The 27,540-nt window shown below is 45.8% G+C and overlaps 2 protein-coding genes across 6 annotated transcripts in view; one reads left to right on the top strand and one right to left on the bottom strand.

Annotated features, from left to right (window-relative positions):
* Nucleotides 1–246: 246 nt before the first annotated feature.
* Nucleotides 247–10,964, top strand: LOC149330651 (abscission/NoCut checkpoint regulator). 4 transcript variants are annotated; one of them, XR_016285708.1, is made up of 11 exons: nucleotides 248–515; nucleotides 681–799; nucleotides 1,500–1,550; nucleotides 2,851–2,975; nucleotides 4,033–4,121; nucleotides 5,270–5,449; nucleotides 6,764–6,998; nucleotides 8,351–8,418; nucleotides 9,087–9,150; nucleotides 10,293–10,390; nucleotides 10,760–10,811. XR_016285708.1 is itself a non-coding variant. In XM_089561287.1 (11 exons), the coding sequence occupies exons 1-11, from the start codon at nucleotides 468–470 to the stop codon at nucleotides 10,806–10,808; spliced, it is 1,131 nt and encodes a 376-aa protein (XP_089417413.1). In that variant the 5' UTR covers nucleotides 248–467; the 3' UTR covers nucleotides 10,809–10,964. The 4 variants fall into 4 exon arrangements, 2 of the variants coding, with proteins under 2 accessions (XP_089417414.1, XP_089417413.1); XM_089561287.1 differs by having other exon boundaries at nucleotides 9,087–9,155; nucleotides 10,760–10,964; XR_016285707.1 differs by having other exon boundaries at nucleotides 249–515; nucleotides 9,087–9,159.
* Nucleotides 10,965–15,237: 4,273 nt separating this feature from the next.
* The window catches only part of LOC149330650 (uncharacterized), a 25,749-nt gene continuing 13,446 nt past the window's right edge, over nucleotides 15,238–27,540 (bottom strand). The window contains exons 7-14 of one of the 2 annotated variants that reach the window (XM_089561285.1): nucleotides 22,589–27,264; nucleotides 21,556–21,613; nucleotides 20,615–20,755; nucleotides 20,262–20,470; nucleotides 19,233–19,339; nucleotides 18,264–18,364; nucleotides 17,213–17,347; nucleotides 15,238–16,190 (exon numbers count right to left, since the gene is read on the bottom strand). In XM_089561285.1, coding sequence (XP_089417411.1) covers nucleotides 16,094–16,190; nucleotides 17,213–17,347; nucleotides 18,264–18,364; nucleotides 19,233–19,339; nucleotides 20,262–20,470; nucleotides 20,615–20,755; nucleotides 21,556–21,613; nucleotides 22,589–27,264 — 5,524 coding nt within the window. In that variant the 3' untranslated portion in view covers nucleotides 15,238–16,093. Of the gene's footprint in view, nucleotides 16,191–17,212; nucleotides 17,348–18,263; nucleotides 18,365–19,232; nucleotides 19,340–20,261; nucleotides 20,471–20,614; nucleotides 20,756–21,555; nucleotides 21,614–22,588; nucleotides 27,313–27,540 lie in introns of those variants that run through there. The other variant, XM_089561284.1, reaches the window with a different exon arrangement.

Raw genomic sequence — 27,540 nt, 5'->3', positions numbered from 1 at the left:
TCAATTCGGAATAATTTGGTGAGAATTTGGTTGCGTTAAGGATTCTAAGGGAGGTGTTTGTAATTCGCCCTTTAGCGAAATTATTGATACCCATTTTGGAATCGCTGAGGATGATGCTCCCTTGGGTATGTGCTAGGGCGAGGGCTATGTGAACATAATCTGTTTTCCGTTTAAAAAGACGCGCGCACACCGTGCGCAAAATAACACCTTATTTTCACGGCTTTCATTATTTTCACGGTGTTTGTACACAAAGTAGAGCAATGAAGCTGCCTTAGGCTTCAAACTATTTTGTGAGGTAACTTTGATAGTACATCCACGTGTCTTCCTCTAGACTTCCTTTGCGTCGTCGTCCCATCTAACCACGCCTTTACCGCCTTCTTTATTTTCCTTCCGTATTGTATTTTCTTCGCGCGGTAGGGTGATTCATCTGTTGTGATCGCGCAATCGCGCGGTAACCGTCGCCGCCAATGTCATGTACTGGGTGTAGTTCGAAGTTCGGACTCCTCACGAGAGAGGTAAGACTGCGCAGCTGATATCGAGACCGCGCGTTGTCACAGTTTCGTGTTGCAGTAGCCAATGCACGATCGTAAACTTAAGGCATTCACATCTGTCTGTTTCTTGTTCTGAATGGCATGTTCGTCGTCAGATTGATTCTGAACTTCTTTCTTGTGCGCGCTTAGCACTCGTGTCCAAACTGCCAGTTTTCGTACTGCGCCAAATGCCTGAAATCGTCCGTCCTAGTGCCGAAGTTGGGCAAAGAACGCAAAGTTTGCAGGAACTGCTTTGAAGCGCTGAGTAGGTAAGGCTGACCATTTGCACCTTTTTTTTTGTTTTCACCTTTGTTTTTGTGTCTGTCGTTTCATGTGAGCGATGTTGCAGCTTTTGTCATGTTTATTGCATGATATTGTGTATCCTGGTGCACGCAAATCGCGTAAGTGGTTCAAACGTAAGTGACTCCTTTTCATGGGATAGCTATGTCACAACACTTCACTAAATCGAATCGGACGTGATTGTTGGATTAAGATGCCTTCACGTGCTTTATTGGGCGAAGGCGGGACCCACACTTGACTTATCATTGCAGATAAAACCCACATCTACCTACAATTGCTCTTTGTGTGACATTTAGTCGATACGGTTCGAAGCTCTCATGTGGACAACTTCACGGCCAGATATTTGTGCTCATACATCAGTACCCCTTCGAAGTGTTGCTTCGTCAGAAATAATGTGTGCCTGCGATTACAGTTGTTGAAAACTGTTTCTGATCCAGTTTCAGTTCATGCTTAAGTAGATAACTATTAACTCGCATCTCTCACAGCAGCAATCTTGCTGATTATTGCTAATGAGCCAATCAGTGTCTCGTTAACTAGCAAAATCAGCTCAGGAAAACACATATTGCTGATTAATACAAAGATAGTTAAACCTTGATTTCAATATATTATTTCAATATATTGTTATCAGTGCATTGCTTGCCAACTGTAAAAACTCAATTGCTGCCGCAGGACTAATACTGGCAAGACTGAACAGAGAGAACCACCTGCTGCATTGCAAAAGTGAGTTCATTTATCTTTTAAAGTATCCTGAAATAGTGAAAATTTGTGAAAAGGAAACAGGATCGCCAGAATTATAGCTTTTTTTTAAAAAACCATGGTAGGCTTGTTTGATGAATGCATTATTTCAGTTTAATGCGTATGTTTCAAGTTGAGGAACCAGCATGGAGACTATACAGAGGGATGGACTGGCTCTGAACATGTACTGTATTTATGTCGATTCTCCCTAGGTTCTGTCTCAGTGCTGTTTTCTCAACTTGATCTCATATTAATTAACCCAACTCTGAACTGATGCATTTCAAGACTGAATAATAAACATCTTATAACTGGTCAAGAAAAGCAATAAGATGTATGCATCAGCAAAAATTGTTTATAATGCACTGAGATATCACAATCCTGTTACTTTCTGCAATGGTCTATTTGTGTGAAGACCTGTTAAGTTTATTGGATGGGTGCCTTTTTTTGTGCTGGAGTTTTTCAGCTATTTATAGCAATTCTGTTTTGCGCCTGTTTGGTGTGTGCAAATCAACATATTATAGTAGGATACAACTTTAAAATGCAGCAGTTGCTAACACTGGGCCATGGTCCGCGGCGTCCTGTATTACTCTGCTGGCCAGTCGCAACTGTAAATAAAATCAACTTTTTAATGTTTGACTACATCAAACAATCTAAGTATCAAAATTCTAGAGCTCATAATTTTTTTTCTTGTGATAAGCTTCTTGTTTAGGTAACAAGAAACATTTAAGCAGCGGACTACTTTTTTGTTGTGGAGGAATTGTGTGCGCGGAGGCTGAATATGGGCAGAGCTTCACTGCAGGCTTAACTTGTATCCGACTGTAGCACTGCTTTAGTAGCTTGTTGAGCTGTTCCTTATTGTCTAAAGACAGTGTACGTTGGAAACAAAATGATTGCTTGGTACAAAAATTGTTTTGTGAGAACACATAACGAAAGCATGCAAATGAAGGACAAGCTATACTTAGGCATTTTGGTTAGCCTTCTCGCAAATGTGAACTTCAGTACAACTCTTTATTCAAGTGGACTAAGCCGGAAGTGGTTACCTTCATTATTAATTCCAACTGTACCTTACCGTGTGCAGCAAAAGGTACATGAAAACCACACTTGTCAGTCAGTGCCTTACACTTAGCTGTGATAGGTTCAACTGATGAGTGGTTTTTCATGATGCAACAAAAACAACAAAAAAATCCAGACCAAAAGTTTGCTGAAGCACTACAAAGTGCAAAGACTATCCAGCTGAGCAAAATGCATGTCTGTCTTTTTTTTCTGCCCTGCCTCAACATCAAAGGCGGATGGATGCCCTGAACAACAAATCAGAAGCCAAAGATTCAGTGCCCTCACTGGGAGGCGGTTCCGCTCCTCACATAGAGGAGATTGAGAATCGTCTAAAGAAGCTGCGCCAAGACAGCAAAGGTCAGAGCCTCATAATACTCTTATTGCATGTGCACAGCATTTGCATGAATTTCATGTCAAAACGTGTCACCTAGGATGTCACTTTTGCAGGTCATAAATGCTATTTGCACACAGCTTTGCCCTATAAAGTAAATTCATACATGATATGTTCTTCGTTGAGGTACGGATTACTCTCTACTGGACTATGTCCGAAACCACTGTCTATCTTTTCTTGTTCTTATTAATACGTTAGCATTGCTCATTTTGACTTAATCTAGACATAATCTAAATTATGTCTAAATGATGTCTATAAATGTCTAAATAACGTCTAAATAATAAAACATAACCTAAATAATGTGTGAACCCACTACCCACCCACCTTTGCCCACCATCTTCACTGCTCAGAAGCCCGCCACCCTCTACCAATCAAAGCAGTGCCATCCTGCAGAAGGTGCTACACACCACCCATCCACTCATTTTCGCCCACGTAGCACTGGAATGTAAAAGCGGTGGCGAAATACAGTTCAAAGCCACAACAGGGAAGAGATCATTATAGAAGTAAAACGTACAACCAGTACTTCTGACACAGATTTGCCTGTGCATTTTTTTAATGGTGCTTTATTTAGGCAGCAAGTGGCCAGTACACAACAGGTGCTTCTGAACGTGCTGCTTTGACAAGATTTCGTACCTAAAGCACCCATTTGAAATTGTTTTTCTTATTGTTACTCTGAATGGAGCCTCTGTACAATGAGCAAAAGTAGTTTTGCCTTCAAAGTTTTTACAGGGTGTCCATTCCAGCAGTCAGAGGGCATTAATTTTCTCTGTGATCACTGCGGTCTTATGACGGTCCTAGGTGGCAGGTGTACAATCCTCAAGCACTCTTCGCTGTGGACGCCAAAGCTGTTCAGCCGTAATCTGCAACTGGTGTGACGTGACATGCTTTGAGAAAAAAAAGCTGAATTTTGGGAGCGTCAGTGCATCGACTCATTGCTGTTCAGGATATTTTATCTTAGAGTGGTTTGCTACTGTCATTGAATGAAAGCTGCGGTTACTGACTGGATGTTGTGTTGAATTATAGATGTCATTCCAATCCACGCGGATATTGAGGACAGGCTTGCCAAGCTTAAAGATGTTGACGTCTCGTACTACCGCCAGCCCCCCATCACGGTGAGCAGAATCATCTTGCAAAGAGCCGCTCCTTTGAACTGTCATTCTTTGCTATAGTGTGCTGTGACTGGAACTGCGATGTTATGACACAGTCATGACACTGAGTTGTAATTGGACCCAGTGAGATTGAGTGGCCGTCAATGTGCTCATTGTTAGTCTTGAAATTCAGACATTGAGCGCAACGCCTGCACTACTGCATATTGTTGCAGTCGGCTTCAGTCAGTGATTAATTTTTCCCCGCAAACTGCTGAATGTCGGAACTCGGCAGTGATGTGTTTTATTCCTCGCTATACCTGTAACCAGATGGGCACGCAAGTTTTTAGGGTGTTGTCGTCTTTCTGCTATTGATTTTTGTAGACTGCATAGATGTTTCTTTGTAAACACATTGTGAGCGGGTGAAACGTTATTTGCATGTTTTGATCTCCTCCTAATTACTGTATAATTGTATTGTATAGTACTCTGTAATCTTTATTTAATCTGCATGTAATCCGCCCATCCCTCATGTAATGCCCCACAATCGGGGCCTTTGAGGTAATAAATAAATAAATAATAATTGCTATCACGTGAGTTACCAAGATAAATAAATGAACCAGGGAACAAAGGATTTAATAAGTAATGGATGGATGAATTAATTCATTAGTTGTACCTCGTTACAACTAAGTTGAAGCGGCCCAGTGATTACTTCATTATAGCCGTAGCTTTGTTGTAGCCCGTGTTTACCGAGCTTCCAAGCGGAATCATCATTCCTTCATCATATCCATTATTTCGTTATAAACAATTTCACTACAACGAGATTCAGCTGTACTTTTGTTGATGGAGGATGGCTCATGGTCGTTGCAGGGGGGGGGGAAGTGCGCCTGCTGGTAGAAGTAATAGTTCAGTTCCAAGTCATAGAGGTATAAGTCAGAAAGGGGGAAAGAGTCGCCCACCACCTCATTTGCTTGTATGAGGCCACTTTGTCTAGTAGGCAAAGGTCTTCTTTAATATTGTGGAGGCCAAATGAGTGCAGTTGATCAAAAGCATGGGCATCTGTGGGACTGCCATGAACTAATTAATTATTAACTGAACGAATGAATGAATGAACAAAGAAATTAATGCACAAACTGCTAGTACACCTACAAGCTTCTGAAATCGCTGACCCTCCACAGGTGTATGCAAGCAGGAGGACAGACGGGCAGAAGGCGGGCGACCTGTTTGCCCAAGTCATGCACGAAGTGGCGATAGACAAACGCCGTGCCCAGGTTATTAAGGCAACCACCGATGAGATGGAGCGGCGTCTGGAGCGCCTGCGTGACCTCAGCAAGGATTCCGTGGATGCGGATCCTCAGGTGAGCGCTCCGGAAAGCTTTCGAGCGAAGTTCCGGGATGAAAATGTCAGAAGTTCAATGAAAACTGCCGTTTATAGTGCAATTGGCGATCAGTGCGCTCATCGAACTGCTTGGCCCGCTAATCTGTTTAACAGGACAAGTGTCATTGCTGGCTTTTAAGCAAAAAGTAAACAGCACTTTAAAATACTGCTTTGAAGTAATGTTAGTGAATATTTTTTGTTTTATGACACTGCCTGTCATGGTTACATATTGTGTATCCACTCCTGATGTCTTGCACAACGGACACTGAACAAGTAAATGAATAAATGTGTGAAACACTAGGCATAGCTTATAGTGTGTTGGTTGGCATTCTCTCTGGCTTTGAAATGCATGCTTGTATGAAAAAGAAAGGTCTGATGCATGCGTTACGATTGTGTGCAATGTGAATCAAAATTAAGCAGGCCACTTTGATTCTCCAAATTAACTGTTAAGCCTTGCGAGTCGGAGGAAGTATAGAACAAAGGAATGTAGGATAGGAATGAAGATTGAAAAAAGGAGTCTACACTGTGGGGAGGGCTTTTTTTTCTTTTTTTTCTGGGGCCTTCAAACATTGAACAATGTTGGGAAACTTCCATTATATGTTCTGTACTTAATTAGGAGGCTGGAAAAGTGTTTTTTTTTTGTTCTGTGTATAATATATTTTGTCCTTAATCTTAAACATGATATCTGCAGATAGAGGTGAAATTTGTCAGGTAAGGTGTTCAGAATGTCAGAAAAGGGTGCAAAAACGGATGGGACACTCACAGATGCACTAGACATGCATTTGCTCACAGCCGTTAGCTTGCTTGTAGGTTGTGACATGTTTGTACTGATCTGTAAAATTATATACAGGAGACCTCAATGTGCGTACATAGTTGATAGGAATTTTGAGGCGATACAGATTTGTAAAATTTCATGGCCGGAGTGCATTATCTACAATGTAAAGAATTTTGAGTGTTCCGAACACCCCCGTGCCACTACGGATGATGATAGCACGCAATCCGCGACCGCACCGATCGTCAGTCACGTGGTACACATCACGAACAGTGAGCAGTGATGCATGGCCATTAATAGGTCCCGTGAGCCATAAACAGATCTACATGAAAGCATTCCTCGTGCTTCTGTGTTCGGATTTCGTTCATTATGGATGACGCGAATATCCAATGATGCGAATATTTTCCGATTCTCCGCGAGATTCGTAGCATTGAGATTCTGCTGTGATGCACGTAATTAACGAATTACAAGAGCAGGACATTTGACACCGTATAAACAGAAAGTATGGCGATTTTCATACAGGGAACAAATGAGGAGGCACCTAGTGATGCAGGCGAGCTTGGTGTTGCGTCAACGCGACTGGCAGAACGCAGTCAGTCTGCGCAGAAGGAGAGTGAGCCGCCCATCGACGAAGTGGCGCAGCTGATTGGCCAGGAGCTGAAGGCGGCTGCAGAGGATGCGAAGAAGGGCCTTCAGGAGCTCCAAAAGGACAAGGACCTCATGAAGGAGCTCAGCCAAATCAAGGCTAAGAAGCAGGGTAATCTTATTGGCATGGCTTCCATTAAGCTGGGGATGAACTGCCCTGCTTCATCAACATTCATGCTTCCTGTGTAATCCTGCCATTGCCATGAGCCATGCGGCATCAATGAAGGCGAAAGCACTGCGTTGATGTGATGCCAGGAGAGAAAGTGTTCTTCAGTGTTGATGGGTGCAGTAATTTGTGGTAGTATTTATGTGTTATTGTGAGCAAATTTATTACAGCTTGCGGTATGTAGATAAGTATTAGTGTGTTATTGTGAGCAAATTTATTACAGCTTGCGGTATGTAGATAAGAGACAGGAAGAGGGCCGAGTGGGTGAGGGAACAAACGCGGGTTAACGGCATTCTAATCGAAATCAAAGGAAGAAATGGGCTTGGGCAGGGCATGTAATGTGAAGGCAAAATAACCGCTGGTCCTTAAGGGTAACGGAGTGGTTGCCAAGGGAAGGCAAGCGTAGCAGGGGGCGGCAGAAAGTTAGGTGGGCGGATGAGATTAAGAAGTTTGCGGGGCTACGGTGGCTGCAACTGGCAAAGGACAGGGTTAATTGTAGGGACATGGGAGAGGCCTTTGTCCTGCAGTGGGTGTAGTCAGGCTGATGATGACGATAATGATGGATTAGTCAACTGACCAGTTACGCTGTCACTGGTATTTCAAAATTGAGACAGTAGTACTCTGGCACCTGTTTCACTGCCTTTCTTTTTCAGTACGTTAGCATTACTACACTCACTTTGGCAAACCCTGTGTGTTGTGTGATGCCTCTGCCACCCTCCAGGAAGCCTGTGCCCACTACCCACCCGCATTTGCCCTCTACCCTCTACCAACCCAACCTACCGCCACCTTTCAGAAGGCCCTACTCGCCATGTATCCATTCACACCCACCTTCCGGACGCTTCCACCCATGAGAAGCCCATATAGCACCATTATCATCATCATCAGCCTGACTACGCCCACTGCAGGGCAAAGGCCTCCCCCATGTCTCTCCAATTAACCCTGTCCTTCGCCAGCTGCAGCCACCGTATCCCCAGCAAACTTCCTTACCTCATCCGCCCACCTAACTTTCTGCCGTACCCTGCTACGCTTGCCTTCTCTTGGAATCCACTCCGTTACCCTTAAGGACCAGCAGTTATCTTGCCCTCGCATTACATGCCCATGTAGCACCAGGGCGTAGAAGTGATGACAAAATACAATTCAGAGATGCAATGGGCTGGTGGCCATTGTAGAAACAAAATAAACTACCAATACTGTCAATGCAGATTTGTAGCACCATGTCGTTCGATCGCCTGCGCATTAATTATTATTTGTTTCCTGTCAATGAGCTTTGTTGCTCATGCTGTGTACAAACTGTGCAGGTAAAAAGGACCTCGGTGATGGATCTGATTCAGACGACAGTGCAGAGGCGGATGCTGTCGTGGCAAGGGTAAGAGCGCAATGATTTGGATACTACCAAATATGTACAGTGGTGGACTTAAAACTGCCAGTTTATTTGGACGGACGCTTTGGTCCTGTCAGTATCAGGAGTATTAAAAAAACACTCCTGTTAAATAAAACTCCACAGAACTGAAGAAACTCTAGGCTCCCTTTTGAGTTTGAACCTTCAGGAGTTTGCCGTAATTCAAAAATAGACTTGAGCTTGATCACTGTCTTTACCGAATAGTTTAGGCACGTGAGAATATTCAGTAATTTCGAATATTCAGTCGAATAGTAAAGTATTCGATATTTGATTCAGTGCAAATGTTTTTCATTTAAAGTCTAAAAGTATTCGTCGTAAGTGAATAACGTTTTTTATGTGAGGCACTTCGGCCTCATCGGTTTTAGTGTTGCTCGTTTTAATCCTTGTTTTAAGCGTTTAACAGAAATTAGCTAGTCCGCTGAGGTAACTGCTGAAGTTAGTGACACAGGTGCAAATGCAGCAAGAGACTTCCTCCTCTTAATTTTTGGGGGATCATGTCTAGTTCTCTGCAATGAGTACACACTTTTGAAAATGGTGCACGACTGGGAACAGTTGTTTACAGTGGCATGTGCCGAAGTGAAGTTGTGTTCGGCAGCTGTCAGGAACACCATGTTTTCCCCTCTGCTCTCACCCAGGTGCTCCAAGAGGCAAAGCTTGAAGAGCAGGAGGAGCTGGAAGAGCTGGGCTTGGACCCAAGCGGTGAGGTTGGTAAGGCTGACTCAACTCACTGCATTTGAACTCATTGCGTTCAAGTTCAGATTATTAAGATTAGGACAACTCTGACCTCTATTTGCTCAAAGCATAGTTTTGGAATTGTAGTCGATTCCCACCGTCTTCAAGGCTATTTGATGCTGCTGCTCGACTGAAATGCTCCTCTCGCTTAATTGATTGCTTTCTTTTTTTGTATGTGTCTGTGCTAGGCAGAACACAAAAAAGGGCGGACCTCTGTTTTCAACTGCAAATTTGATAGCAATAATTACCGTAGTTAGACCAATGTAACACGAAATTTTTTTTCCCCTCTGGTCGCCAGTTTCAAAACGCAGCTTGCAGTATATTTGGAGTCATGATTCGAATATAAAGCAGTTTTTTTTCTTGCTTCCGGAGATAGCTACAGCAGCCTTCACCACAAGACTAGTGAGTGGTTAGGAGAAGCAAACTTTTAGATGGCGTTGAGGCCGTATGTTGTGCCAGCCGAGGGTGGCTATGAATGCGGAAAAGTTGGCACGGGTGGCTGAAAAAGGGGAGGCACCAAAAGCAGGTTAAGTACGGAAAGGAAAGAAGGGCGACAGGCTCAGGACTTTTAATTTTCTTGAGGCTACAAACTGTCCCCTCGTGTTACATTCATGGTCGCATTATATGCTCGTGAATGCGGTATGTCTTTTGCTGCTGGACAAATATCAAGCCAATCAATCAGATTCTGCCAAGCACAAAAATTGGAAGGAGTCTTCAGTGTTCCTGCAAGGAGAAATTGGAGTTGGCCTGTATCATTACATTATCGCATTATAATGACAGAGGTGGTGTTCTAACTTAAAACAAAGTTTTTATGAGCCAGAAAAGGCTGAAAAGTGAAATACAGGTGTTGCCCATCATTGGTGGATTTCACTCGTAAACGGCAGTGTCTCAAGACAGTTTTTTTATTCCCGGATCTCCGAGGCAATGCAACACCACCATTCATTTTCACACAGTGATCGCAGAGACTTTGGGAGTTTGAATCAAGTGGTAGAGAATTTTTGAAACGCAATTTGATCTGCAACGAATGCAACCTTTTATGCCGAATAAACATCAGCATGGCTCGGTGGATTTGTCCTTGATGTTCCTCTAATTCCACTTTCCCCCTGCAGGAAGTTGAGGAGCTGCCGTGGTGCGTCATCTGCAACGAAGACGCAGTCCTACGTTGTCTTGGCTGTTCGAACGACCTGTACTGCCGCCGTTGCTACAAGTGAGTTGAGAAACCACGATGCAACGAAGTCACTGGCTTCACAAATGCTGTGCTTCTGATGGTACATAGTGGTTGAGGTAAACTTGCCGATCATAGTAGCTAACATGAGCTGGTTTCTCGACAACGATAGTTTTGTCGTACAGCCACTTAGAGTGGCATACTTTTGCATATGACCTTTGTGTGCAGTTCAGCGAGTGATACCAGTGAATGTTGAATCTGTAAAACTACAAACAGCTGAGGTTTTCGTCAGCTGTACGAAACGAACCATTCTTGTGGTGAAGGCATTTCATTTGTGTCGATATTATTTGTTTGCGAGCGCAGTGTGTTTTGCATCAGTGTGCTACAGTTGCCGTTTTCTCATCTTTCTAGGGAGTGCCATGACTCTGAGCCGCACCAAACAATGCCGCTGAAGAAATAGGACCACTACCAGTGCTGCTTCTAGATCGCCAAAAATGGCCTCGCTATTGTCGCTAGGCATTGCCTTCAACATCAACGTCGCCGATGCACAGTCAACATGGCACGCCTTAACACAACTTCTATGTCTTTTGCACTCGATAAAAGTGTTTTGTGTTTGCTCGGCTTGCCTGTTTTGAAAGAGTTATTTTTTTGTTATGAAATGGTGCTTGTTGCAGATAAACTGCAGATAAACTGGCATGGCAGTTTTTATACTGCGCATGTGGTCTACTGCGGACGCGTGCAGTCGTGACTATGGAAACACGACTCTGCCTTGTTCTGTCCAAAAGTGATATCAGCTTGAACTTGAGTCGGAGGGAAAAATTAGCTAATATTTTTCAACTAGATTTTGTCCCAATATAGAGATTCTTTTAAAGTTAGCGGATTTTTCAGACTCCGATTATTTGGACAATTTTTGGGTCCTGCCAGGCCTGAAGAATCGGTTGGCACCTATACCGGGTGTTTCACCTAAGACTTTCTGCAATTTTTAAAAATAAGCTATTTGAATTAGATGGGCGCTTTTTCTGGCATAGCATTGTCAGTGGTGTAGTACATCATAATGCAGCTAAGACGTGCTAACTAGCAGGCTTGTTAACCAACATTTAATAGTTAACTTTTAAACTATTACCGTTGGGCTCCTTAATTATTGAGAGGCATGCAGCCCACCGTAAGTAATGTCCATATCCGTTTTTAGAATTTCGAGAATGCGATTATCCTCGGCGCTGTGGCCTAACAAATTTCGCCTACATCGCGCCAAAATACATGTGGTTTGAGAAGCTTGCAGGCAAAGCAACCTCTCCAGTGAACCTAACTCGTCGAAATAGCCAAAATTTGTTAGGCCACAGCGCCGAGGATAATCGCAATCTCAAAATTCTAAAAACGGATATGGACATTACTTACGGTGAGCTGCATGCCTCTCAATAATTAAGGAGCCCAACGGTAATAGTTTAAAAGTTAACTATTAAATATTGGTTAACAAGCCTGCTAGTTAGCACGTCTTAGCTGCATTATGATGTACTACACCACTGACAATGCTATGCCAGAAAAAGCGCGCATCTAATTCACATAGCTTATTTTTAAAAATTGCAGAAAGTCTTAGGTGAAACACCCTGTATATGCAGTGTTGAAAAAATCCAAGCAAACTAACTTCTACACCTGGACAAGAATACCAAAACAATAGTTACTGGAAAGGAAATGCATGAGGAGTCCATTAACACTTCTACGCAGCCACCTTTTGTCCACAGAAGTGAAAATGAAGTGCACTAATATTCAGTCTTCATCAACTAAGATCTCGTTGTGCTATTTCCATTGCAGTTGATTTGTTCGCGTTTCATTTGGTGTAGACAGTACACGGACCGACCGCCTCATGGAATTTGCCTGTGTCCAGTAATTTTAATGGTTTCCTTGTCTGGTGTTTTGGTTTCAACATCCAAACAGTGGCTCCAGTGTCAAAACATTGCTTACATGAGCCATAAAAACTTCTAACTAAAATTGCTGCTAAATGTTTTAAATTCGCTGCAACTATTATACAAGCCTGCCCCCAAGTTTCATAATTAAGAGATGCAACGGGTATAACATCGCTGTTTTTGATATTGCAGCCACTGTTGACGTTTTGAAATTTGAACACCAAAACATCAGAAAAGAAATTCGGGTATAATATCATTTACTGGACATAGATGAATTCCGAGTGGTGGTTTATGCTACTGTCTCATGCATGTTTACAAAAGCAAGATCTAGCAGCTGAAACTTTGGTACCAGCACTCGTAATATTGCAGTTGATGAGTTGTGTTTTGACAGCATGATTAAACTGTTTAATCGAAACTATGATTAGTTTCGTCAATGTATAGTTCTGAAATTTGTTTCTTCATGCAAAGCGTAGTACTCAAGGAAATTACTACTTTGAAACAGAAAGCAGCTGTATGTAGGCACTGACAGAATGCCAATTAAAACATGGTTAGTTTCACAGATCACTTAGTAGAGTGGCAGTTCCAAGCATGCAGTCATGATGGATTGTTGCCAACTATGGAGTGCTGTTTTAAGCCGTGGTGAGCTAAATCCTTGGGCTTATTTTAGTGAACACCAACAATGTGCCACATGCAATCCGAGAGTAATTGGTTATGATGTAGCAAACCAGTTACGGTTGGGTTAACTTGTAACATCACCAGAAACACTTAATATCGCTAAAACGAAAACTCTCCTCCACGTGCAACCTACTAAATGCTCGATTAACTATATAAAAAGCACTTTGAGCACTTTTTTTTTTTTGATGACCAAAGCATTCAGCAATTCGAACAGAATGAAATGCAAATTCAACGATAATTCATCAACTTAATTATGCAAAACTGCAGTTATAGTTTCCAGGATCTGTAATGTTTTTAATGTGCTCCACTGCACTGGCCATACCAGTGCACGCAGACTGATGCAAATCAAGCTTAACAGAGCTGTGCAAACGGAATAAGTTTGGTTTGGTTTATTAGGGTTTAATGTCCCAAAGCGACTCAGGCTACGAGGGACGCCGTAGTGAAGGGCGCCAGAAATTTCAACCACCTGAGGTTCTCTAACCTGCACTGACATCGCACAGTATGCGGGCCTCTAGAATTTCACCTCCATCGAAATTCGGCCACCGCGGCCAGGATCGAACCCGCGTCTTTCGGGTCAGCAGCCGAGCGCCATAACCACTGAGCCACCGCAGCGGGTCTAAACAGAATGTAGGGAAATGCGAAACCCTTTTTAGTCGGAATGAGGTGACGCGTTGGCCATCACAAGAAGTGAGGATAAACTGTTGAAACAGACAGATGTGCATATGTGCACGAACAGTGCACAGAGCAGTCAGTGTGAAAAACAAATACTATTAGAGAGATCTAGCACAGTGAAATATGCGATCCACTTCAGTGGTTCCAGTCTTCCGAAATCAAGCTGTGCTCATGTAGTGGCACATTGAGGAATTGGTTTGCGGATTGTGCTATGTTAAATCTCTAACGAAAATAAGGTGATGCAAACAGCCTTGACTACACTGCTAGGCTTTTAATGCCTCTATAAAGATTCCCTGTTTCATCTTGCATAGAATTCCCAAAGACTGCTGAATTCTTTTAAATCAAACAAATTTGAAATACTGTTCAAACACATTTGGACGATACAAGTTACATGAAAACAGATTTTGTAGGTGCCTCCATGTCTTATGCAAAAAAAAGATAGGATATATTTAAAGAAGGGTGACATCGCACAGTACACGAGCCTCTAGAATTTCTCCTCCATAGAAATTCAACCGCCGTGGCAAAGACTGAACACTTATCTTTCGGGTCAGCAGCCGAGTGCCATAATCACTGAGCCAACACAGCGGCTGAAGGGTGTGAATTCATTGCACAAGTAAATATGGCATATACATGTCAGCATAAACCTTCATAAGCACAGTTTTGAGAGCTTGGGTTTTTGTACCTTGAAGCCCATATTCAGGCCTCTGACTCTCTCACCGAGAGAGTTTTTTTCTATACTAAAACTGAAATGAGAAAGCAATGATATACACACAAAGAGACTGGTTTACCGACTTGTTTGACTATTGACCAAGGCAGCTTGAAGGAATGCATTGGGAACAGTTATCCAGCAAGAGCACTCGAATAAAAGATTGAGCTTGAATAAAATTTTAATGAACATGCAGAGCTTGTACATTTTCATCATGAGGTTATACAATTATAGATTGAAATGAAATGGGCGATATGTACATACGTTAGCAAAGGTATGAAGGTGATAGTGGCTGGGATCAAAACTTGGGCACTTAAAGGAGTACAGACACCTAACTTTTGGGTGTGCGTTTTCTTTGTAATGAGGCGTAAGGCATTGTTATACACAGACTACCATGTGGTAGTCTCCTACGACTACTAGATAATTTGTAATCGAATTTCTTTCTCGTGCTGTTTCGGTTTTAACAGCCGAACGATGACTGACATCAAAGAGAATAACACAGATCATGTGAGGCATGATAAAACGAATATAATCACTGCTTCTACGTTTGTTGTCATTCCAGGTCTTGGCTGGCTTCAGCACTGTAGTGAATTATAACGATGAAGCAGTGATTAGATCGCACTTTTTCCATGCCTCACATGACCTGTAATCTCTCCCGACGTAACAGCCATCGTTTGGCTCTTGAAACCGAAACAGCACGACTGAAAATAATAAATTATTTAGCGGCCGTAGGCAAATACCACACCGTGATTCATGCATAGTAGTGTCTTCCGCATCATTGTAGTGAACATGCCATCAAAATTGGATGTCTATGCTCCTTTAACAAAGGTCCTAAATAAATGAGCGTTCGCCATAGCAGAAAAGTCATTCCACATAAAAATAACTGCCTATTGGGTTATGCATAAAACTCCTCTGTGCTCTTATTTCCTGCATGAGCGATTCTTTTTTTTCCCTGTCGCATGCGACACAACATCAAGGAAAGCCGATGCTGTGCTAACCATAACCAGTAATAAAGAACTTAGTTATGCTCTTTTGTGGACACTGATAGCTCAGCATCGATTTCATCGCCAAGCATCTTTCAACCGTGCATTGCTTTGACTCTGTGGCCACCATGGAATCACCATGCTGTTTTTAAATTGCTGCACAAAAGTTCGCTTCTTTGCGAGAAGGCTGTGTGCGCTTTTTTTATATACATAAATATATATTACACACATGGACGCGATCCAAAATAAAGGTATGCACAAGAATACAGGAATCGCTCCATTGTCACACACAGAACATGACCACTCCAAGCTAATTACAGTGGTGGCAAGAACTGGCAAACTTCCAGACTGCCACCAAAAATGGAAGCCCGTTTCTGATAGGGCCTTTTTGTTTGTTTGAAACACAGCTGGCAAGTCTTGCTAGTGAAACAACAGCTAAGTTGGCTTAACTGGCTACGTTAGGTGCACTCATCTAAATGACACTGGCATTGCTAAATGCATTTTCTTTAAGTACTTCGGGACACTTCTACACAAAGCACCCTGCTAGAAAAGGTAAAAAAATCTTGCAAGACACTTCAGGCATGGTCATTTCTAAAACAGACAAAGATGTACAAAGACTATACAAAAAAATAAAGACGGCATACAATATAGACACTAGCTCAGAGTGATGTACGCTGAAGTGTTTGTCTTGTCAAACAGCTTTGTGTGGCAAGTAAAAGCCAACAACACCAAGTTCCCCACTAAGGCGTTTGTTAGCTGGTTAGCGAACAAGTGATCGGACGACGGGTGGTATCGGCGACTGCCAGATTCACTTCGCCATGAAGGCCTCGATTTCTTCGACCATTCGCCTGATGTACCGGGGGCCGGGCTTCACGTGAGCCGTGATGCGGCGAAGCTTCTCTGTCCTGCAAGCACGCAAGAGCAAACCGACACCTCAGTACAGCCACCAGCACTGTTGATTGGAACATGGGGCGAACGCTGCAAGCTGCTATAAATGGTGCCTTGTTTGACAGCGGCATGAACAATATTGTTGACTAGTTTGGAGTTGCAGTTGAGGTCAATCACCAATGAAAGCACAGTGTTGTGTCACAACCCCTCCCACAGGATGCCGAGGTAACAAGTGGTTGCACTCTTACAACTAAACTTACCAGAAAACTACAAATTACAACAAAACTTATCAGTTTCAGCATGCATCCATGAACTGACGGATGAACTCGGTACTTTCCTCCACAAACAGCACGATGCACTACTTAATGCCTTGCTGTGCCTCTATGTAGCGCAGAAAATTCAAAAGGGGCCAAAGACGGGCCACAAATGGGCTTTTACCACACAAAGCGAATTTAGGGTTGTTTGACGGCGGAATGAATGACTAGCCCGTCAAACACAACTGTTTGGTCCAAGGACCCTTTTCCCAAGCATTTCAGCCCAGAAAAGCCGAGCACCAGGCCGGGGTAAATCTTGTACCCATTAAAAAAACCGGTGGGTACCCGGCGGCACTGGGGATCGAACCCAGCACCTCCTGAATGTGAGGCGGATGCTCTACCACAAGGCCACCGCCTCCCTTTTTTTTTTTTTCCTTTGTTGCCAGACTTCAGCAGAGATCAACCAAAAACAATCACAAAAAACTAGCACAATAGCAGCCTAAAACACTTTGGTTAGGCATTGTCAGGTTAAAATTCTCTGAGATGCGTCAGAGGTTCCAACTTTGACGCCAGTTAATAATGCTCTGCATGATAAGCCTTTAAATGTTAATGAATTATAAAATGTATGCCACATGGGCAAACATAGCCAGCTGTGGCAATGATCTATGCCTTAAAATCTACAGAATGCAAGCGAGCTGAAGCAAGCCCACCCAACAGTCGGGTTCAACTCAAAGTTTCTGGCAAACCCTGCCAGGGCCAAACGGGGGGCGAACGCTGCTACTCACTGTATCACGTGGTACTCATCCGAGTATGGCCGTGACGAAGGAAGGATCTCTGCATTTGGGTACGTGTCAAGATCAATAGGAAGATCCATGTGGAACCAGATGAGTCGCCTTGGATGCATGACGTGGATCGAGAGGCTGCAACGAAAGAAGAATTCATACACACAAACGGCAAGTGAGAGCTTTGTGCACTGTCCATTCAACTCCAAAAGGTCTTCAAGGCAGTTGTTTGCGTTTTGCTCGCACTTCGGAAACCCTGCTTGGAAAGGGTTTAATACCAAACACCCAGAGATAAAGATATTGCAACTTTGTTGGTCAAATGTTTGCAAATAGCTACTCTGACAAGCGGCGACTTGGGAGCAAATGTGGAAGGCAGAACAAGGTCTGGCCATCTGTGCACAGAACTTGGGCTGTTTTCGCACGTGCATGCGACTAAACATGCAGACATATATGCATACATCGGCTTCAAGCTGCAAAAACTGAGAAATTCGCAAGGTTATGTCAGCACCAAATAACTAGCAGAAAAGTGTATGTTCTTATGATGGAGCAAGCACGGAAATTCATTACAATGCAAAAAAAAAAAAAATCGCAGGGACACCTAAATCCATTATGTGTTGGCAATGCAAGAGCATAAGCAGTTGTTGATGCCTTTATTGAAAGTCACATCAATCCGCCCAGCGAACGGACGAATTTTATGACCAATGACTCATTTCGGTTGCACAGTGCCCAATGCTATCCCATTTAAAAAATAGAAACAAGGGGGGGGCTCATATATTTGACGTCATTAACACATCAAGGAAAGCTTACACTACAAGACGACAAAAGGTATTGTTCTACAGAGAGTACAAGTTAACACTACATTCATTACAAATTGAATTGTTTAACGTAGCACCTGAACATTATCCTCTTCAGGACAGCCAACTTCCAGAATCGCACCTCACGACTGTCGTTTGTTTAGTGCAATTCACACTGTCAATGTTGCGAAGAAAGTTTGGTCTTCATATGGCTTTTGAAGCGAGGGAGTTTGAAAGGCATCGTAGCCACAGTGACTCACACGGGGTAGTCGAAGGTGTACGGGCAGAGCCCGGCGAGGGAGCCAATGTCTCGACACAGTGGCCCATGACGCACGAAGAAGGCACCCAGCTCACTCAGCATCTGCAAAGAGAATGGAAAGAAAGAACACGTCCGCACTCTTTAGGAAAATGCACAGTACTCCGATCAGTCTTCCATTGTGCAGGGTGCTTTTGTTTCTCCTTTTTTCAATCAAGCCCGACAGTGGAAGAATTTTCCAGACCAGATTTCTTGTTTTCAGAAAAAAAAGAAACTAAAATAGAATAGATTCTACGATTCTATTTGGGTACGCTGACGTCTGTCCGGCAGCGGAAGACATGCTTAGAGCCAAGATAATTCTGCCTGCAAACTTTCCCTCACTCCTCTCAAACTCACAACGACAAGACTGAAAGGACTCCGTGATCACCGTTTGGAAGCGAATTGCGGCATAGCTTGGCCTCAAGGATCTGCGTCATAAAACTATGCACTACAGTTTGCAAGCACAAACAGCTGATGGTGGCGACACCTGTACTTCATTTCTTGGACCTTTTCTAGCTTATAAAAACCCAATCTTCGATGAAAGCAGCGTTCTTGTCTTGAGAACACAGCAATCTATTGATACAGGGCAACATCAATTTGTCCTGTGTCCTTCAAAGGGCGTATTATACAGGGTCGTTCATCCTTATGCAGAGGTTGTTTCAAAACCGTCCAGTTAAGTATTGGTCTATCCGTACCCAAGTATCACAGACAAAGTAGCCCATCCCGGCTCAGTTTGCTTGAGAGCTATGTCTGAACACTGGCGATCACTTCAGTTGTTCAGAATTACCGAGAAATGGCTGTCGACTGAGACTTTTGTTACAAAAGAAAAGCAAGAGACAGCGAATTTGACAGGTGGTGCCACCTGGCGAGCAGAGAAGGCAACAAACGGAGCAGAATAAAATACACAAGCAGAAATCTCAAGAGTGACAGTCACCTTGCCAAGGTAGTCAGTGGTGGGATATCGCTTGAGTAGCTCGGCCGTCTTGAATGTGTCCAGAAAGCGCTTGTTTATTATGTACTGGTTGAAAGGAGCTCGTGCCACTAAAAATGAGGCAAATGAAAAGGTGTTCGTCCATGAACTATGACAAAAAAACTAGGCCAGCGACCACAATGTCGTGTACACTGTTGCTATGATCTGCGAGCACACTCACAGCTACGCGAGCAGGCGAGCACACTCACAGCTACGCGAGCAGGCGAGCACACTCACAGCTACGCGAGCAGGCGAGCACACTCACAGCTTCGCGAGCAGGCGAGCACACTCACAGCTTCGCGAGCAGGCGAGCACACTCACAGCTTCGCGAGCAGGCGAGCACACTCACAGCTTCGCGAGCAGGCGAGCACACTCACAGCTTCGCGAGCAGGCGAGCACACTCACAGCTTCGCGAGCAGGCGAGCACACTCACAGCTTCGCGAGCAGGCGAGCACACTCACAGCTTCGCGAGCAGGCGAGCACACTCACAGCTTCGCGAGCAGGCGAGCACACTCACAGCTTCGCGAGCAGGCGAGCACACTCACAGCTTCGCGAGCAGGCGAGCACACTCACAGCTTCGCGAGCAGGCGAGCACACTCACAGCTTCGCGAGCAGGCGAGCACACTCACAGCTTCGCGAGCAGGCGAGCACACTCACAGCTTCGCGAGCAGGCGAGCACACTCACAGCTTCGCGAGCAGGCGAGCACACTCACAGCTTCGCGAGCAGGCGAGCACACTCACAGCTTCGCGAGCAGGCGAGCACACTCACAGCTTCGCGAGCAGGCGAGCACACTCACAGCTTCGCGAGCAGGCGAGCACACTCACAGCTTCGCAAGCAGGCGAGCACACTCACAGCTTCGCAAGCAGGCGAGCACACTCACAGCTTCGCAAGCAGGCGAGCACACTCACAGCTTCGCAAGCAGGCGAGCACACTCACAGCTTCGCAAGCAGGCGAGCACACTTACAGCTTCGCGAGAACACGAGCATACTTACAGCAATTTGTTTGGAAACTTAGAGCTGAAATGAGCTTGCTGCGATGAGGAACTGCTCCTGCAGTCCGCTGAGCCAGAGCATCTTTGTCCGTGCTGCCCGGCTGCCTGACGAAGTCACCCACTGACACAGTGAGTTTCACCCTGTCCTTAATAAAGCCGAAGACTGCCTTATGCGGCTCCATCTCTATGGCACGCAACTCCCACTGCTTCCTGCAAACAAATGAAAGCAGCCAGAGAGCACACCGGTCATAAAGCCGCATTTCACGTTTTTTTCTTGGTTCGCAAAATGCATATCTCAAACATTTACTAATTTAACACTTTGTTTCTTTGCTACGAGTCCTTAAAGCCACTTACAATGACTCCTGGGGAAGCTCAGTGAAGCTCCAGTAGACGCTCTCCAAGACATCTTTATTATCGAGGCGATCCAGAATATCATCGATGTTGATTCCAGCGGTAATGTCAACTTCGGCGGTGTCAAAGACAATTGGTTCGCAGCTGCAACGAGCAAAATAAAAAGTTGACAAGGCCCTGCGTTAGCCAAAGTGGCAAAACAGGAGTTAACTTGTAAAGCCACAACACGAAAAGCACATGCGAGAAATGCTCTTCAGACTACAGCAACAAGCAAAAGCAAGTGTGAAACCACGGCAGCATGTACCAAAGTGCCACACGAAGGATGCCTATGTAGTTGCAGTACAGGTGTGGTAAAAATATTACGGACCATGATTTGGAGTCAAAATTTCTCACGCCCTCCGTAAACAAGATGCGATGATTTCTGGGTTCATACGAGAGCGCACCGGTGGCATGTGCTAGCATGCGTCAAGTACTTTCTATTTGCCATTGAAGATGGCTGGCGATGGCAACACAGTCAAAACATGAAATGCACATGCACATGTTCTAGCTATAAAGGCTTCATATTCAGTGAAAGTACCATCTGTCAAATTGCATGTGGCAATCTATCGTTGAAGGCCAATTTCAATTAGTCCTCGGTGTCCTTAGAACATTGACACCAAGCTTGTCTCCGCAAGGCAACGACACAGACGTTCAGAGAAAGAGCTACCTTGAGAGAAAGCAGTTCAGGCCAATGTGTACAATGTGCCCAGAAATTCACCAGCATACACTAGGCACACGCAGCACACAAAGGTAACAATATGACATTGCACCAGTGTTGCACTGGGGCAGTGCTAGCACTGAATGCACACATGCTTTTTTATTGTAGTGGATGCAGTTCCAGTCAGTAAAATGGAAAAAAAAAAAAAGAAAAGAAAAGAGAGTAAGGGGAAATTGAAAGAACATACATGTCTGGAAGCTGTGGCAGCGGCTGGGTTTCAGCGCCTTCCTTGCTCTGAACTGCTGCTGCAACATAACAACATAGATCAACATAGATCAACATAGATCTATAACTGCCCCTGCCTACCAACTGCACACTAGATTGTGCACCAATTTCATGCAGAAGCTACGTTAAATTTCATTACTTGCAAGCTCCATCGAGACCAAAACAGAGAGGCCGAAACTGAAAAAGCAGTAATGCTGCCATTCTGTGCTATGAAGAGGAAAGCACACACTAGGGGCAACCCGTAAGCTCTGCATTTTCAAAGCTTTGTAGCAAGCTTTTTGCCATTCTGCCAACAAAGCATCAATAAAGTTGTACATTCTGTTCATTTAGAAACCCACTGCAGGAAACTACAGGGACACAACAAGGAAGTGAGACCACAGTGAGTGTGTGTTGTGTCTGTGGTATCAGTTTGCGGTCTCCCTTTCACTTTCCTGTAGTAGTGCACGAATTGGACAGATGATGGTGCCAGCAACATCGACAAAACTGCTTTGGCTGCAATGCTTGCCTGTTTGCATCGGAGTGAAGTATTACTTTGAATAGATTGGCAGATTCCAGCTCTGCGTGAAATTTGAGCGCGAATCGGCCAGCAGCCAAGCCCAAACAAGCATTCAGACCCATCTCCGAAAGCAATGAAACATTTATAGAGTTAAAACAGCCCTAAACTGGCCTTGCAAGGTGCAGCTTTTAAGAAGTGCTCACGCTAATCAGCATCAGAAAGCACATATACAAAGCAGTGCAAAGGAGCTCACTGAAGTAATGAAGGTAAAAAGAAACTTCGCGCCTTCTTCTTTACCAGCAGGGACCAATGCATTACATCAATAATCAACAATGCAGCAGAACGAGCACAATGGAGAAGAACGCACAGTGTGCCCACTGTCAAATGACAGTTACAGCGAACGCATTCAGGAAATAACCTCGCCTGCTTTGACGAAGGGAACCTAAAACCAACAACCTACCCTAGTAGGCAACAAAATGAAATGAAGATGTCAACTCACCAAAGTCATGAGGCTCAGGCAGTCTTGCTATGTTTTCCAACAATCCTGGCGGCGTTGGAGGCAGGCTCCGCAGCTTCAAGTTGCGAGCAAAAGAGAGCCAAGAACCTCTCCGCTTCTTGGAACCTGCCGTTTTCTCCTGGTCAGCAACTTCGGACCTGTTGGCCATCCCTCGAACACCAGTGCGGTCACCTTTTGCCTTGTGTTTGCACTTGTCTGTGCTCCGAATTTCCGGCGAAGCCCTGCGTTTCCTGCCGCTCGAAGCCGGTGTATGACGGCAACTGCGGTCACTACTCTTTGCACCAGCCTTCCCTGACCGGTGCTTTTTTGCCTTTGACCGGCCGGATTCGGACGGTCTGGAGGATGGTGTCGATGGAGGCTTGCTCCTCTTCTTCGCCGTTGAAGAGGAGTAAAACACGCTCGTTGATATGTGGCCGTTGACCAATGTTATCTTCTCGCTGCCCTCCGGAGAGGTTACCTGGTCCGAGGTTGTGCCATCGTCTCTCCGAACAGCCTGCATGGAAGATGTCGTGGGGCTGGTCATGACCAGGGAAGGCTCTGGGATGTCCATGAGCATTTCTTCATCGGATCCTACATAGCTAAAGCCCCGCTGCTGCCGAATCTTGCTCAACGAGCCTGCTGACGAGGTGTGCAGTTCGGAACAAGAACGAGAGTGACTGAAGACAGGAAATGTGTCAGATGGTTCAGAAAGTGGTTTGCTCGAAAGAGCAGTTGGTGCATCGAAAGACAAGCCTAATTTGAGGTTGTCACAGGCGGCGCCACCTGCCTGGACACCTCTGGGTTGCTCTTTCAGCTCAGTAAACTCCAGTCTCTTCCTAGATTTGCTGGCGGCCGTACTCTGATCACGACTACTTTTGCCACTTGACTGATGTGCTCCTGCAATGGGCCTCTTCGCTGAAGACCTGCGGGGTACCGAAGAGGCAGAAGGAACATCTGCCGGAGATGGCAGAACCTCTGCTTTTCCAGTGACATTTTCACCAGCGGCACTGCCATCGATGCAGACAACATCACAGCCTGGAGAAGACAACACAGCAAATGTAGCACTGGGTCTAGCGTCCTTGGAAGGCACAACAAACGTAGTGTTCTTCCGCGCACACTCGCCGCTCTTGACAAATGTCGCACTCTTCCGAGGGTCATCACCATTTGCAATAGAGTCCGTCCTGTCACCCTGAGCACCGGAACCAGACATGTTGCCCATCGAGTTCTTGGATAAGCGAGCAGTGGCATGAATCGATTGGTGTTCACCTCTCAAGCTTGCAGAAACTCTTCCAGCTGAGCCTGCTTCATGAATCGCATCATTGACGTTCGAGTTACAGCCAACTTTGGAAGAGCAGGATTCACCACTTTTCCTAACTATGCCCTTTTTTGAAGGTTTAGAGCCAGCCAGTATTTCGCCTTCCACTGCCGGCACCTGCAACGCAGTTTTGCCATTATCTGCTCCACTGACACAGTTTACAGAGCCGTCCTGACCCGGGCCTTTCACGAGACGTGAACGATTTGCGGCATTCGCCTGCTGCTTTCCGCCTTTGCTCGAGCTTTTAAACATGTCGCCTTCGTTGTCGTGCACACTGACTTTTCCCTGTGCAGTATGTGGAAATGATGCATCGCCCGAAATAGAGTCAACATCCTCAACAGAGGTTGCCAGCAAGGCCGACACATCCAACCCAGAAATGTTGACATTCCCAGTCGAATCGAGGAAAGTGTCGAACTTCTTGCTGAGAGCACTGCGGTCTGTCTTTGAGGCAGCATTTAAGCTCTTTGATTTTGATGACGAGGCAGTCCTTGGCGTGCGACTTTCACGGGCAATAGGGCTCACCATCAGCTGGAGGGCGACACTGTCTTTTCCACTCAATACGTCGGCGCCCTCTGCTTCAGCGGAGAGTCGCTTTTTCAAGGAGCTCATGTCTTTCCTTTCTCGCTTTTTTGAAGATGCAGGCTGAACAGGCGTTATCACGACTCTTTCCTTGACGCACCGCATTCCGTCACTTGCCTTGGGCTCTGGCGTGGCCTCGTGAAAAGACGGCACAGTTTCCTCGCCGGGAAGCGGACTTTCTTGGGGGATCGCATCAGGGAAACTGCCGCTGCCTTCTGCGGGTTCGACAGCACCTATGCCATCAAGAAAGGAACCTGGCAGGAGGATGGGCGCAGAAGTGAGGGTTGGCTCCACGGAAATCTTGCCGGGGGTCATGGCACTCACGAGACCTGCAGTCAGGTTTGCCAACCACCCGGCAGCACTCGTGCAGTCCCTCGCACTTTCGCTGGAACCGTCGAGGTCGTTGCCCTGGGCTCTCGAGCACTGGCTAGCTGCCCCGTCCAAATCCTTCATGTTACCCGGATCAACGGCCTCCTCCGAACGCTTGCCAAGGTGTTTACTAGCCTCGATGGCGGGGCACGAATCGTCAACGTTAGTCAGCCCTGCTTGGCAACCACTCACGTCAGAAACTTGCTGCTCAATTACAACTGCTGCTGCCGTGCTTGAGCAGGTCGCATCCATCGTGACGCTCATCAAACAAGTCTTTCCGAGGTTGAAAGAGTCCCCATTTCCAGCACATTTGCCCAGCACCTTGCCGCAGTGCGATCTTGAGCCAATGGATTGTTCGTGGTTGTCGCTGGAGCTAGTGATGTCAGCCAAAAGAGGAGCAGCTAGAGACGGGCTGTCGTTGTCCAAACCACCCGTGAAAGCACAAGTCAGGCTCATATGACATGACACCATGTGCTCTGCATCCTGTGGCTGCATAGCCGTCCAACTGCCGTTTCCCTTGCCAGAACAGGGCTCACTTGAGACAGCATTCCGCTTGGCCGAAGATAAATCCGAACCAGAGAGCAAAGCGGCATTGCTCAATGCACGCCTCCCGCTGACGTCAAGGCCAGTGATGTTCATGGTGACTGGCTGGTAGTTTGTAGCTGAAGAGATGTCTACAGCAGGAGGAAGGACCACACCGCTCATCTCTGGTGCTTCTGTGGTTTCAGCAGACGTGCGGCACTCATCGAAACGAGTGGCACCATCAAGCACTGGTGCAGACGCTCCCATAACATGACGCTCGTCATCGCCATCATTCCCGAAGACATCGCTTGAGTCATTTGCCTGCATCGTCTGCTTGAAGGAAGCGAGGCCTAACGGCATGACTGGCTTGGCAATTACAGCCGCGTCACAAGCAGTCCTGACCGGGCTATCGTCATCCCCTAGCGCCTCTCTCGCATCGAATTTCCTCGTCGCTGCGACAAAGGAGGCGAGATCCAATCGCTGGACTGGCTTCGAAACACTGCATGCATCCTCTGTGGCGATATCTTTAGAAACAGCACTCACAGATTGAACTGCAGCCTCACCCGGAGCTGTCTGGCAAGTGTGCCCAGCTGCAATGACATCCGTTTCCGTCATGGTTGCATCCGTTGCTAAATCCGCGGCAACACTTGCACAAGTCACAGTCATTGTTTCGAGCAGGTGCACAGAGGCATCAGGGACATTGGAAGCAGCATGGTCTGCGACTAGGTTATCTGCAGGCACTTGCTCAGATGCAGAGGGAAGTGCGCAGGTCACATCCATGCTCTCATGAATAAGCATTGTCTTGTTAAGACAACCGATGGCGGAGTTCCTGCCTGTAGCCCGAGCACGGTCTGTGGTCATCTGGTCAGGCACAGGAGAGGCAAGGACGCCAGTCAAGTCCATAGTCTTGTCGGTCAGCATCGTCTTGTTAAGGCAACCGGAGGCGGAGTTCCCGCCTGCAGCCCTAGCACGGTCTGTGGTCATCTGGTCAAGCACAGGGGAGGCAAGGGTGCCAGTCAAGTCCATGGTCTTGTCGGTGAGCATCGTCTTGTTAAGACAACCAAAGGCGGAGTTCCTGCCTGGAGCCTTAGCACGGTCCGTGGTCATCCGGTCAAGCACAGGGGAGGCAAGGGTGCCAGTCAAGTCCATGGTCTTGTCGGTGAGCATTGTCTTGTTAAGACAACCGATGGCGGAGTTCCTGCCTGTGGCCCTAGCACGATCTGTGGTCATCTGGTGAAGCACAGGGGAGGCAAGGGTGCCAGTCAAGTCCATAGTCTTGTCGGTGAGCATCGTCTTGTTAAGACAACCGATGGCAGAGTTCCTGCCTGCAGCCCTAGCACAGTCCGTGGTCATATTGTCAAGCACAGGGGAGGCAGAGGTGACAGTCAAGTCCATCGTCTTGTGATCAAGTGTGGTCTTGTTGAGACCAGCAATGGAAGCATTCCTGTCCACAGAATCGGTGGGAATCTGGCCGAACACAGAAGTGTTGGTGCAAGTCATGTCCATGGTCTTGTCAGTAAGCGCAGTCTTGTTGAGACATGCAGAGGAAGCGTTCCTGTCCACTGCACCAGCGTAGTCAACAGTAAGCTGGTCAGGCACAGAAGAGGCATTGGCGCAGGTCAAGTCCATGGTTTCAGCACCAACAGTCGTCCCGTTTGGACAAGCAGAGGAGGCATTCTGGACCGCAGCGTCGACGCTGCCAGCTCCACCAAATAAAAGGCATGACAGTGCATCTTCCATGATGTCCAAAGTCCTTTCCGACAGGCAAACAGTCTCTCTGTTGCCGGCGCCATCTTCGCTGCAGTAGAAGCTCTGTTCAAGGGTGTCGTGCTGCTCGCACACCTGTGCAGCAACCACGCCAGCGTTGCTACTGGCCGGGTCATCTGTCTTGGCCCTGTTCAAAACAGTAAGGTGGCCCAATTACAATGGAACAAGACGGAGATGCAATAAACAATGTGAGAAGCTAATCAGGCAAGCTCTGCGTGCATCACCTCGCTTACTGTGCAGCCCCTGCACCTATTACTTGGTGAAAAAAAAAAACATCCAACCTTGAAACACAATGCCCGAAACTAAAACTGCACTACTACTTTCACTTCGCACAGCTCCAAAATGCTACTCCATTGACAAACTCCTGCATATACTTGAATGGAATGCACGTTTATTTCGGCAA

Source organism: Amblyomma mixtum, chromosome 9, assembly GCF_055824585.1.
Source record: "Amblyomma mixtum isolate Tamu chromosome 9, ASM5582458v1, whole genome shotgun sequence".
NCBI lineage: Eukaryota > Metazoa > Arthropoda > Arachnida > Ixodida > Ixodidae > Amblyomma > Amblyomma mixtum.
Note: the sequence above shows the minus strand (reverse complement) of the source record. Positions and strands in the feature narration are given on the sequence as shown.

Coding starts and splice junctions, on each gene's coding strand:
- LOC149330651 (XM_089561287.1), top strand. CDS start 468: ATGTCATGTACTGGGTGTAGTTCGAAGTTCGGACTCCTCACGAGAGAG. Junction 1,551..2,850: donor CCACCTGCTGCATTGCAAAA/GTGAGTTCATTT, acceptor TCAACATCAAAG/GCGGATGGATGCCCTGAACA. Junction 5,450..6,763: donor CCGTGGATGCGGATCCTCAG/GTGAGCGCTCCG, acceptor ATTTTCATACAG/GGAACAAATGAGGAGGCACC.